The sequence below is a fragment of the Humulus lupulus genome, chromosome 2, assembly GCF_963169125.1.
Source record: "Humulus lupulus chromosome 2, drHumLupu1.1, whole genome shotgun sequence".
In the NCBI taxonomy this organism is placed as follows: Eukaryota; Viridiplantae; Streptophyta; class Magnoliopsida; order Rosales; family Cannabaceae; genus Humulus; species Humulus lupulus.
In genome coordinates, this window is record NC_084794.1 from 276,091,100 (window position 1) to 276,104,416 (window position 13,317).

A 13,317-nucleotide genomic window follows, 5' to 3' on the forward strand; every position below is an offset into this window, starting at 1 on the left:
TTATTTTGTAAAGTTTAAGATTCAAGTTTGAGATATGATAATATTTTATCAAGTTATTATTCATGATGACATTGATGGGTAAATATGGTACAAATTTGAACTTTATGGTCTACAATTTTTTATTTTTTTTAAATATCATTAGTAGATAATTTTTGAATTTTAAATCAACCCAACCCACCCATAAAAAACCGCCCAAACCGCACACTTGTTGGGCAGTTATAAATTGCATTTTTCTAAAATCGCCAAATAAAAAAACCGCACAAATCGCCCAAAACTCACCCAATCCGCCCGTCGTGCACCCCTATAAATTAGTGTCTTAATTGAACTTTTAGTGATTTTAAGTTTCATATCATCAAAATCTATCATGAGACGTTTTATTTTAGTCTCTATTGATACTTTAAGAGAGAAAAAGAAAGAGAAAAGAAAAAAATGGAGTAGGATGCCAAAATTGGGGACGTTTTTTTTAAATAAATTTGGTGGCGATGATGATTTTGTGGTAGCTGTTATGACTTTCCAAAAAATTAAAGGGTGACCCAAGAGAGAGAATAAAGAATAAAGAGAGAAGAGAGATGGAGGCTAAAAAAATGAAAATTGTATTTTTGAAAACCAAATAAATAGTAACATTATTTTGGAATGTTGATAAATGATAATATTTTTTTGGATATATGAACATACATTATGCATAAATACCAAAATTTTCCTAATTTTATTTAAATTTTTATTGAATCCAAATTTTCTTCAAAGGTTCCATAAAACTAGAGTATCTATATTTCCATAAATAACAATATTTTCATCATGACTATAATATATATTTTTTTCAATTTTTTTTACTATAATATTTGAGTGCATCTGTCATTAAAAATTACTTTACCTTAAGGCAAATCAACATCCTTTAGAAGGATTTGAGTTCTAAACGACAAGCAAGGCGAGTGGTGAGTGAGGATGGGCATGCATAGAGCATGAACATACATTCATATATAGTTGATGAGTCATCAGTGATGAAACTCCATACAAATCCGAAAGCTGACATTTTTAGTTCCAAAAACGTTTCATTTCGAACGTCACAGTACGAAGTCGGGTCTGGCACGACACCTATTGCCACGGCTCCTACAATAAATCATAACCCAACTACCTCATTCATTCATTCACTCCACTCCATTTTCGTTACTTTCAATTCAAGCTTCAAACACCCTTTTCTTCTTCACTTCGAGAACGAGAATTTAGAGAGATAGAGAGTCATGGGTAGCAATGCAAAGGGTCGGACTGTCATGGAAGTCGGTGACGATGGAGTGGCTTTGATCACCATCATCAATCCTCCTGTCAATTCACTATCCTTTGATGGTAATTTTCCTTTTCGATATCTTCTTATCGTTTTTCTGGCTGATTTTTCAAGTGCCCTTTTCATTTTCTAGCTTTGATTTTATGTATTTGGCCTGATTTTGGGCGAGGGGGATCAAGATGTCATCTTTGGAGTCATATTAATCCATGTTTGTCTCTTTTTTTATGTGAGTATATTAAAATTTGTTCGTGGTGTTGCCAAATCTTTTTTGGGTTTCTCTACTTGAGTTGAATCCCGTGCAATTTTCAATTAAAAAAAAAAGATTTTTGAGTTATTATAATTGTTTTGTTGATATGATTCCTTTCAAAAAGAAAAAAAAAAGAATTGTTGATAGGATTTTCCCAATGTGGTTTTGTGTGGGAAGCACTGGTATCTTCTTAAACTATATCAAAAGGATATTTGAGAAGTAGAAGAAAGGAACAAAAGTACAGCGTTAAAAAAATGACTGACTGAATAACATTTCCCTTGTTTTGACTTTCTTTGTGTTCACCAGGAGAACTAGCCTTAGTGTAACTATGTAATGTAACTGATTTGATTTTTTAGACTAATAAGCTTTTGAAATGTTTTGACTTGGTCAATCAATTGCATTTGAATTACTCGGACTTAGAATGAAGCGAATGGCTTATAAGCAAACTTGCATTATTATGTTAGTTATAAGGGGTATTGCTTCAACGTCTCTGGTCTTAGCGTTCAGTGAACATAGGTAAGTGCAGAATGAGTCTCAAATTCAAACATAGACTAAACAAATACTGTCTAAATTTTGTCTATTGATTTTGACATTTTCCCTGAACTTGGGTCCTTTGCAAGCACTTTGGTTTTTCTAATTTTTCAAAATTGTGATGTGGAAGAAAATTTAGTTAGCTGTATAGTTTTCTCAAAAAGTGCAGCAGTTTTGTCAGATAAAATAATCCTCTTTCATTCTCTCTCAGTGTTATTCAGCTTAAAAGAAAATTACGAGCAGGCTTTACGAAGAAATGATGTGAAAGCAATTGTAATCACTGGTTAGTATGCTGAGCTCAATTTATTTTGGCCCTGTTTATGCACTGCCTACATTGTTTTAGATATTAAGTTAAATTCTCATATTACCGGTGCAGGTGCAAAGGGAAAATTTTCGGGTGGCTTTGACATTGGTGCTTTTGGTGGTCTGCAAGGGGGACAAAAGGGTCTGCTCATTTTTCCTATGTTGTATACTTTCGTTTTTCTTGGTCTTATATATTTGACTAAATTCTTCTATATTTTGCAGCTGAGTTTTCAAGACCTGGTTTCATAGCAGTGGAGGTTCTGACTGATGTTGTAGAAGGTACTTTATGTTACATTATTTTCTTCTTTACTTACAATCACCTGGAAGATTTATAGTTGACATTTCTCTTTATATTTCAGCTGCAAGGAAACCGTCTGTTGCTGCCATTGATGGTCTTGCATTAGGTGGGGGGCTTGAGATTGCAATGGTAAGTCTGCCTTTTTATACCAAAATCTTCCGTGTATGAATGCTGGAAATTTTACTATTTCTGTATTTTTGTCATTTCAGACATGCCATGCACGGATTTCAACTCCCACGGCACAATTAGGCTTGCCTGAACTTCAGCTTGGACTAATTCCTGGGTTTGGAGGTATAGATACTCTTTTTGATTGGAGTTGACAAGTTTATTGTTAGTAATTATATTAGAAAACATGAAACATTTGAACTCTACTACTAAAATGGTCTAGAAATGTCTTTGGTTCTAATATGAGATGTTGGATCCTGTAATTATGTACTCTAATACTGATGGTTATTGATTCAACTTTCAGTTATCTCCTCCACTGACTAGATTATTTTCCTAATAATTCTGATGATAACTGATAATCAGTAATAAGATATTGTCAAGAGAAAGGGTTGATAGCATTTAGGACTTGTCATTGGTTATAATGTTTCTGAGGAAATCCAGATTAATATGATTTCTGTTGATGCACGTTTCTATTGCATGAATTAGAGGGAGGGAAAGTGTTGATATGCTGTTCTTCTTTTCCCTTTTTCAAACTAATGCTCCTGAAATGGCTCAGGGACACAGCGACTGCCTCGACTTGTTGGTCTCCCAAAGTCACTTGAAATGATGCTGGTACGTTGTGGCTAGCCATTTTGGTTTCTGCTTGATCTAACAACTTTTACAAGAGTAGAACTTTTTCATTTAAGTAAGTACAAATCTAATTTCCCCCTCTCTAATGTGTCCATGTAGACATCAAAGCCAGTTAAAGGGGAAGAAGCTTTTAATTTGGGTCTTGTTGACGCCCTTGTTTCTCCTAATGAGCTGGTAAGTACTGCACGTCGATGGGCCCTAGAGATCCTGGAGCGTAGAAGACCTTGGGTTGCTAGTCTTTACAAGACTAGCAAGTTGGAATCACTTGGGGAGGCAAGAGAAATACTCAAGTTTGCAAGAGCACAGGTCCGCAAGCAGGCTCCAAATGTCAAGCACCCATTGGTTTGCATTGATGTCATTGAAGAGGGAATAGTTTCAGGTCCCAGGGCAGGACTTTGGAAGGTTGTTATCCATCTAAATTCTGTATTATTCTTCTTCCCTTCAAAATTATGGTGAATGTAATTGTGAGATGTTTCTATCTGAAATTGACAGGAAGCTGAAGCTTTTCAAGAGCTATTGCATTCTGATACTTGTAAGAGCTTGGTTCACGTCTTCTTTTCTCAACGTGGAACATCAAAGGTTTGATATCCAATTTTTAGCATCGAATTTTTCTGTATTCATTCATCTAGTCCTCCCCTTTAACAGGATTTAAGGTGCATAGGCAGAGGGTCTTATCTCTTGTTTTCGAATCAACTTAGATTTGTGTTCATTTGAGCATTGTTTCTTCTCTAAGGAAATTTCTTTGTGGATGGTCATTGGAGAAAGATTCTTCAAAATGTTGATGTGATTTTGAAAATGTGGTGGGAGATCAAGGAATCTCTATGATCCTAATAAAAATTGGACGACACAGATAAATTTTTTGCATTGGAATAATTAACTATTTTATGCCTCTGGTTCTTTCTGTTTTTTGTGGAAATCCTGTTGGGCTACATTGTTATAATAGAAATTATGTATGTAAAAAGTAGGGGATGGTGTTTTAGCTCGTGAATTTAATTTTCTTAATTATTAGTTCAAACTTCTAACCTTTGTTAAGTTACAGGAGTTATAATGAATCTGCATGTGTATTAATTTGAAATATTCTTGTCATTATTTCTTTTAAGTAATTACACCTGGCCTCAAGGATCTAGAATAAATGACTTCTTCACTCTTGAAGTTGCTTTTTTATTCAATCTTATCAATTTTTATCATTTACAACGTTTCATCATTTGTCTGATTCTTGTAATTTTGTGACTTTGATCAGGTACCCGGGGTTACTGATCTTGGTTTGGTTCCAAGACATGTTAAGAAGGTTGCTATAATTGGAGGAGGATTGATGGGCTCTGGAATAGCGACTGCGTTGATTCTTAGCAACTATCCCGTGATCTTGAAGGAGGTAAATGAGAAGTTTCTGCAAGCTGGGATTGATAGAATCAAAGGTAAGGCTATAATGTACTACAAATACACACATATTCATATAGCTTCTGTGTGAATGTACCCTTCAATATGGGGGCATATCATTAACAGAAGGCGAGAGGGAAAAGAGAAATCCACATTATCTTTGTGCATAGTATTAGAACTGCTAAATCACTTGATATGTAATTGATAGACCACCGATTACATTTGTGTACTCTAGGAGGCAGGGTAACAAGGCTGGGGTAAAGGGCAGGGGATAGTTAGTTATGTAAGTAAGAATACTGTGAGGTGGGGTGTAGAATATCCAGCTGGGGACTAGAGTTTAAATAGAGGAAAAGGACACGTGAATGTGTGTGGATTGTGTAACCAGTTATTGGGAGAGACTAGGCTCTCGAATTCCTAGTGTCTTAATTGAGGCTGATTTCCTTTTCATATTCTGGGCAATTCTTTGCTGTATTTTTTTCTGTTTTCTGGTTCTTTTGGCTGGCATTGTTATCTGTTGCAGGAGAGATCTACCAATAGTGGTATCAGAGCAACACGATCGTTATGGGACCAAAGAAGGATTTCCAATTGGAATCATTGGAGGAGAAGATGGAGGAGATACAATCGGAAGTTTACAGAGAGTTGCAGGAGGCTAGGTCTGAGTTTCAGCAATTCCCCAGAGAAATTGATTTGCTGAAACAAGAAATCCAACGGCTGCCAGTAATGGAGAAGAAGATGGATTATCTCGTAACTCACCTCACGAATTTGCTGCGAACTCAGGGCCAACACACACCAGATGAGACAATCGGGAGTGCTGAAGGGCCGGCCACAAACGGATTGGATGGGAGCCCAGGGGGACCGTTTCCTCACGCTTCACCTGAGAAGAGCATTCCGCCGGGCATGGGTTCGGCACCACCACCACCTCTGACGCAGGGAGCTTCGCACTTCGGGGATGTCAACACCGGCCACGATTATCGGCCAGTAAGAATGGAGTTGCCGCTGTTTTCGGGAGAGAACCCCGACGGGTGGATATCACGGGTGGAGAGGTATTTTCTTTTGATGCGCATGACAGAGCCGATTAAGCTAGAGTCGGCCATTGTGGGTCTAGATGGGGATGCCTTGACTTGGTTCCAGTGGGAACATCACAGACGACCGATTACCTCTTGGGCATCTTTGAAGAGGTTGATTTTGCAGCGGTTCAGAGAGGCTCCGGTGGGGTCAATTTCCGAGGAGTTGTTGTCGTTGAATCAGACCACATCCGTGAAGGAGTATCGCGTCCGGTGGGAGACGTTAGCAGCTCGGGTCCTCGACGTACCGGAGCATATTTTGGAAGGAAGCTTCATGAGGGGCCTCAAGGATGCGATCAAGGCAGCCCTCCACATTCTCCAGCCCATTGGGCTAGCCCACATAATGGATACGGCCCAGAGAGTGGAAGAAGGGCATCAACTCCTCCACTCGGGCCCTATATTCCGGCCCAGTTCCAACAAATCCAGCCCAGGGCCGCCGGCCCAATCCAGAAATGCCGTAGCTCCTGTGTCTTCACGCACGCATCAGCACCCTTCGATAGCAGCATCGTCTTCTTCGACAACCACCACTCACCAGCGCACAGGTACATCGGCGTTCGGCGCCGGCCAGCAGAGCAAGCTGCCGGCGTTCCGCCGCCTCACGGAAGCGGAGTATCAAGAAAAACGGGCTCGGGGCATTTGTTTTAAGTGTGACAAGAAATTTTTCAGAGGTCATGAATGTGAGCAACGAGCCTTACAAGTTCTGTTATTATCCGATGAGGATGACGCCCCACTTACCGAAGAATCTCCTCCACTGTCGCCGGAGTCGAAAGAGACGGTTGTCACTGAAGAAACTTTGGCCACCTTGTCACTAAATTCTTTGGTGGGCATTTCTTCAGCCCACACAATGAAACTGGCGGGGCACATAGGGCAGCGACCAGTCACGGTTCTCATTGATAGTGGGGCAACTCACAACTTCATCTCCATGGATGTCGTTTCAGCAGCGGGGCTTCCAATTACAGCGACAACTTGTTATGGCGTGTTGTTAGGTACGGGCGGGAAGGTGAGAACGGAGGGCATATGTGTGCAAGTGGAGTTGGATTTGGGGGCGTTGCGCGTAATCATAGATTTCTTGCCACTTGAGTTGGGGGGAGCCGATGTGATATTGGGCATCAAGTGGTTGGAGACATTGGGGAACATGCAAGTCAATTGGCGAACAATGATTATGAAATTCGAGATGGCGGGAACATGGATTACTTTGCAAGGCGACTCAAGTTTATGTAAATCCCCAGTCTCATTGAAGGCTATGATTCTTTCCGTTGAAAAAGAAGCACAAGGATTTTGGGTTCATTTTGGCGCATTTTCTACGGCAGAGGGAGTGAGCAGCGACGCCCCGCCCACACAAATTAAAGCTGTATTGCAGCGATTTGACGCTGTTTTTGGGTCGCCGAAGGGGCTGCCCCCTAGCCGTGGGAGAGAACATGCTATTGTGCTCAAGACGGGAACGGAACCGGTATCGGTGAGACCATATAGATATGCACAGGCTCAAAAAGATGAGATCGAGAGGTTGGTTTTGGAGATGTTGCAAGCTGGGATCATTAGACCAAGTACAAGCCCTTTTTCGAGCCCGGTCCTTCTAGTTAAAAAGAAGGATGGCAGCTGGCGGTTTTGTGTAGATTATCGGGCTTTGAATAGAGAAACGGTGGCGGATAAGTTCCCAATACCCGTCTTTGATGAATTGTTGGATGAACTTCATGGAGCTCGAGTGTTTTCGAAGCTGGATTTGAAGTCGGGGTACCATCAAATCCGGGTGGCAGCAAGGGATATAGAGAAGACGGCATTCCGTACTTATGAGGGGCACTACGAATTTCTTGTCATGCCCTTTGGATTGACGAACGCTCCTGCCACTTTTCAAGCTCTTATGAATGAGGTTTTTCGTGATTATTTACGCAAGTTTGTGCTGGTTTTTTTTTGCGATATTTTAGTTTACAGTTCCTCTATGGCGGAACATACACACCACCTTTCGCTGGTTTTGGAAAGACTGCAGCAACACACACTTTATGCCAACCAAAAGAAGTGTTTATTTGCTCAAAAACAAGTGGAATATTTGGGTCATGTGATTTCTGGTCATGGAGTGGCAGCGGACCCAAGTAAGCTTGCGGCTATGGAGGATTGGCCCACCCCAAGGACGATTAAAGAGCTGCGTGGGTTCTTGGGTTAAACAGGTTATTACCGGAAGTTTGTGCAAGGTTATGGGAGGATAGCAAAACCTTTGACGGATCAGTTGAAGAAGGATGCTTTTGGATGGACATTGGAGGCACAAGAGGCATTCCTACAGTTGAAGAAAGCCATGTGTTCGGCCCCGGTTTTGGCCCTGCCCAATTTTTCCGAGCCATTTGTGGTAGAAGCCGATGCATCGGGAGGAGGATTAGGGGCGGTTTTGATGCAATTTGGAAGATCCATCGCTTTTTACAGCCATGTTTTATCCGCTAGGGACTGTCTCAAATCAGTCTATGAAAGGGAGTTGATGGCCATCGTGTTGGCTATTCTTAAATGGCATCCTTATTTTCTTGGAAGACGGTTTGTGGTGCGAACGGACCAAAAAAGTTTGAAGTTCTTGTTGGAGCAGCGGCTTGTCGCTTGGGAGCACCAAAAATGGCTCACAAAGCTTCTTGGATATGATTTTGATATACAATACTGTCCGGGATTAGAGAACAAGGCAGCGGATGCCTTATCTAGGCTTCATGGGGACGCCACTCTTGCTGCCATTTCAGTTCCACACCTCATTTCCATACTGGATTTACAAGCACATGTAGCAAGGGACCCATTTCTAGCTAGAGTGATTGCGGAGTTGTCGATGGGTAAATCGTGTGGCGGGTTTTCTTGGGTACAAGGCTGTCTTAAGTTTAGAGGCAGATTAGTTTTACCATCTTCCTCACCTTTTATTCCGTTGTTATTGCAAGAGTATCATGGCAGCAAGGTAGGGGGACATTCGGGGGTTTTTAAAACATTTCAAAGGCTAGCGGCGAATCTATATTGGAGAGGAATGCGTAAAGATGTGCAGAAGTTTGTGATGGAGTGTGCGGTGTGCCAACAAAACAAATATTTAGCCCAGTCTCCAGCGGGTTTATTGCAGCCATTACCCATCCCGGAACAAGTTTGGGAGGACATTTCCATGGATTTCATTGAGGGGTTGCCAGTGTCCAATGGGTTTGACTCTATTCTAGTGGTGGTGGACCGGTTGAGCAAGTATGGTCACTTTATACACTTACGACATCCATATTCAGCGGCATCGGTCGCGGCTGTTTTGTGCAAGAGGTGGTCAAGCTTCATGGGATTCCACGATCTATAGTGTCGGATATAGACAAAATTTTTCTCAGCTTGTTTTGGAAAGAACTATTTAGGCTCCAAGGGACTGCATTAAAGCAAAGTACAGCATATCACCCACAATCCGACGGTCAAACGGAAGTGGTTAACCGTTGTGTAGAAACATACCTTCGTTGCTTTGTGAGCTCCAAACCCAGCCAATGGGCGAAATGGCTACCGTGGGCGGAGTTTTGGTACAACACTTCTTTCCATACAGCTGCTGGAATGACTCCTTTTCGAGCCCTTTATCACAGGGACCCTCCCCCTTTAATTAGATTTGAGCATGGCAGCACTAGAGTCTCGACGGTGGAGCAAACTTTGACGGAAAGGGATGACATTTTGGAGCTGTTACGGCAGAATCTACAGCGTGCCCAGCAGAAAATGAAGACTCAAGCGGACAAGAAACGGCGTGCTGTCACATTTGAGGTAGGGGACATGGTATACGTGAAGTTATGTCCTTATAGACAAAGATCGGTGGCTAAACGCTTGAATGAGAAGCTATCTTCACGGTACTTTGGCCCGTTTGCTGTGGTTGCACGAATCGGAGCTGCCGCGGAGCTGCCGCCTATCGTTTACAGCTACCCAATGATACCGCAATACATCCAGTTTTTCATGTATCACTCCTCCGAGCGGCACTGGGACCAAACTAGCAAGCCACTTCCCTTCCCACGGGCTTAACGGCAGATTTAGAGTGGTTGCTCGAACCCGAAGAGGTCCTGGAAGTTAGGCCGGGCACGCACACGGAGTCTCCCCAAGCTCTCATTAAGTGGACCAACTTACCAGCTTTTGAAGCCACTTGGGAAGATTTTTCAGTGATTCAAGAGCAATTTCCTCATTTTCACCTTGAGGACAAGGGGAAACTTCTAGCGGGCGGTATTGATTGACCACCGATTACATTTGTGTACTCTAGGAGGCAGGGTAACAAGGCTGGGGTAAAGGGCAGGGGATAGTTAGTTATGTAAGTAAGAATACTGTGAGGTGGGGTGTAGAATATCCAGCTGGGGACTAGAGTTTAAATAGAGGAAAAGCACACGTGAATGTGTGTGGATTGTGTAACCAGTTATTGGGAGAGACTAGGCTCTCGAATTCCTAGTGTCTTAATTGAGGCTGATTTCCTTTTCATATTCTGGGCAATTCTTTGCTGTATTTTTTTCTGTTTTCTGGTTCTTTTGGCTGGCATTGTTATCTGTTGCAGGAGAGATCTACCAGTAATTTTTCAAATTATACCTCACCTATCATATGATTCAGTTAAAATAATGAATGGACTAAGTCATATTTTGGTAATACTGGACAAATTCATGTTTTGCTAATACTTAAGTATCTAGTAAAGCTATAGTTAGTTTTTATGTTATAGCACATATCTTTTATTTTATTCCCTATTAATGTCCAGCTAATCTTCAAAGCCGCGTCAAGAAAGGGAAAATGACACAAGAAAAGTTTGACAAAACCATCTCTCTTATTAAGGGTACCTTGGGCTATGAGAGCTTCAAAGACGTGGACATGGTCATAGAGGTAAAAAAATCTTTGTAATTGCTCATCATTTCAAAGCTGAAGAATAAAATCTTTACATGTGTTGTTCTCATTGCTTGAAACAGGCTGTTATTGAGAAGGTCTCATTAAAGCAACAAATTTTTTCTGAGCTTGAAAAATATTGCCCATCACATTGCATACTTGCCAGTAACACTTCCACAATCGACTTGAACCTGATTGGAGAGAAGACGAAGTCCCAGGATCGGATTGTTGGAGCTCATTTCTTCAGGTAATGTTTAGCGAGCTGTTTCCTTTTACCTTTCTTTTGTCTCAATTAAGAAAAAAACACTCAATCACTGAGTTATTTATGATACAGTCCTGCTCATGTCATGCCACTTCTGGAAATTGTTCGTACAAACAAGACATCTCCCCAAATTATAGTTGACTTGCTAGATGTCGGGAAAAAGATAAGGAAAACACCGGTAGTGGTTGGAAACTGCACAGGCTTTGCTGTCAACCGAATGTTCTTCCCTTATACTCAGTCGGGTCTTTTGCTTATTGAGCGAGGTGCAGATGTCTACCAGATTGATAAAGTAATCACCAAATTTGGAATGCCAATGGGCCCATTCAGGTTACTATTTCTTCTGAAGAAATTTAGTTTGGTCATCTTGTATTTGTTAAGTCTTAAAGTAATTGATTTGTTACAATATTATGATCATTGTTGTTTCTTTTGTGATGCAGGTTGGCTGATCTGGTCGGATTTGGTGTGGCAATCGCGACTGGCACACAATTCATTGAGAATTTTCCTGAGAGAACATACAAGTCCTTGCTTATACCACTCATGCAGGAGGATGGAAGGGCAGGTACTTAAATTTACACTATGAAAAATCTGGGTAGCTACTTATTTTTATGTGGACTAACATCTAGTAACTTGATGGATCTTAAGTGTTTTCTTTTTTGTACCTGTTTCAGGTGAAACTACTCGGAAAGGATTCTATACTTACGGTGACAAACGCAGGGCCAACCCGGATCCTGAATTGAAAAAATACATTGAGAAGTCAAGGAACATATCTGGTGTTGATATCGACCCTAAGGTGTCTCTCTTTCTATCTTATGCTTCCATGCATTCAAGTTATTTTCTGTCCTATTCTCTGCCTCACTCACTCAAATTTTCGGTCATATTTACGTTATTGAACCTGGCAACAGCTAGTGAAGTTATCTGAAAAGGATATCGTAGAGATGATATTCTTTCCCGTGGTGAACGAGGCATGCCGTGTCCTTGCTGAAGGAATTGCAGTCAAGGCAGCAGACCTCGATATCGCTTCTGTCATGGGCATGGGTTTCCCTCCATACAGGTTTGTAAAGTGTACCTGATCAACCACACCTTCATACTTAAAACTCCCCAGTCCCCACATAAAAGTTAATGTATTCTGTACTTCAGGGGTGGTCTCATATTCTGGGCTGATTCTCTTGGTTCCAAATACATATACTCAAAACTGGAGGAATGGTCAAAGATTTATGGGGAATTCTTCAAGCCTTGTGCATATTTAGCCGAAAGAGCAGCAAAGGGAGCTCCTCTGGTAAAAATTCTGAAACCATGCTGTGTTCATTCTAATATTTTAATAAGTAGTTAGTCCATGCTTCTACCACTTAAAGCTAGCTCAAGTAGTTTAGTGTGTGTGCGGGATTAACTAAGGGCTAGCTTTTCTTATTTTCCATGCTTCCAAACAATTTTTTTTACTGATCTTTTCCCAGTCTGAAATGTAAATCTTGACTATGCCTTTCTACTTGCAGAGTGCTCCATTGGATCAAGCAAAGTCTCGGCTATAAGAGAATGTGGTCAACAATGTCACAAAGCTGGTTTTGAGCTTCTTTTTATAGATTATATGTTAACCAAAGCCTTCTCTTTTCCTAAGGTGAGAACAGTGGTTTAGCAAAAGCAAAATAATGCATAAAATGGACTGAAAGCAACATATGACAAAATTAGTAGTCATGGTTTAATCAAAGGGTCCTTCAATCTATAGGAATTCTCATGGGATAAAGGTGTTATTATCATTGGTCTCGAGTATCGACTTTGTAACGACTTTTATGGTTGACCCTTATATGGGATAATAAGGATTTTTTTTATTCAATTTTTTTAGTTTATGTCAGATGCTATATTAATTAATGTATGTTATAAGGTAAATAATTGATACATGTAATATATAATTGATATACTTTTAACATAGATATCAAAGAAAATGTTTTTTTATAATATATTAAAATCGACCATATAATTATATAAAGACCCTTCTCTTTAGACATAATAAGTTACTTATTTGACTACTTTTATGTTATAAATTTTGTTTTTAAAAATTAAATGAATGATGAAACTATGAATGTGTTTGTCCGCCAATATCTTTGAAGATTTCTTAAACATTTACTATGCCCATCTCTTTATATATTGAGGAAAATTATCCGGCTGTGATTGATTTTAATTGCTATCTAGGTATTTCAGTATTTTCAGTATATAAATAAGTTATAATTTTATTTTTTTATATGATGGTGTATAATGTAATTGCAGAGGTGTTTCATAAATTTTTAGAAAATTCTAAATAATTTAGAATGACAAAATCAAAATTTAAACAATCTGTTGAACGATGCTTCTTTA

At 40.2% G+C, this 13,317-nt stretch overlaps 2 protein-coding genes across 2 annotated transcripts; both read left to right on the forward strand.

Annotated features, from left to right (window-relative positions):
* The first annotated feature begins 1,058 nt into the window (after nucleotides 1–1,058).
* LOC133819479 (glyoxysomal fatty acid beta-oxidation multifunctional protein MFP-a) lies at nucleotides 1,059–12,799 on the forward strand. The gene is made up of 18 exons (XM_062252744.1): nucleotides 1,059–1,341; nucleotides 2,269–2,340; nucleotides 2,434–2,502; nucleotides 2,583–2,639; nucleotides 2,720–2,787; nucleotides 2,868–2,949; nucleotides 3,380–3,435; nucleotides 3,553–3,855; nucleotides 3,946–4,032; nucleotides 4,694–4,868; nucleotides 10,588–10,709; nucleotides 10,793–10,956; nucleotides 11,044–11,298; nucleotides 11,409–11,530; nucleotides 11,640–11,761; nucleotides 11,874–12,022; nucleotides 12,109–12,247; nucleotides 12,462–12,799. Exons 1-18 carry the CDS (start codon nucleotides 1,239–1,241, stop codon nucleotides 12,495–12,497), a joined length of 2,181 nt encoding a protein of 726 aa, XP_062108728.1. The 5' UTR covers nucleotides 1,059–1,238; the 3' UTR covers nucleotides 12,498–12,799.
* LOC133819478 (uncharacterized) lies at nucleotides 4,875–10,321 on the forward strand. Its single transcript, XM_062252743.1, has one exon. The coding sequence runs from the start codon at nucleotides 5,392–5,394 to the stop codon at nucleotides 8,050–8,052; it is 2,661 nt and encodes an 886-aa protein (XP_062108727.1). The 5' UTR covers nucleotides 4,875–5,391; the 3' UTR covers nucleotides 8,053–10,321.
* Nucleotides 12,800–13,317: the final 518 nt, after the last annotated feature.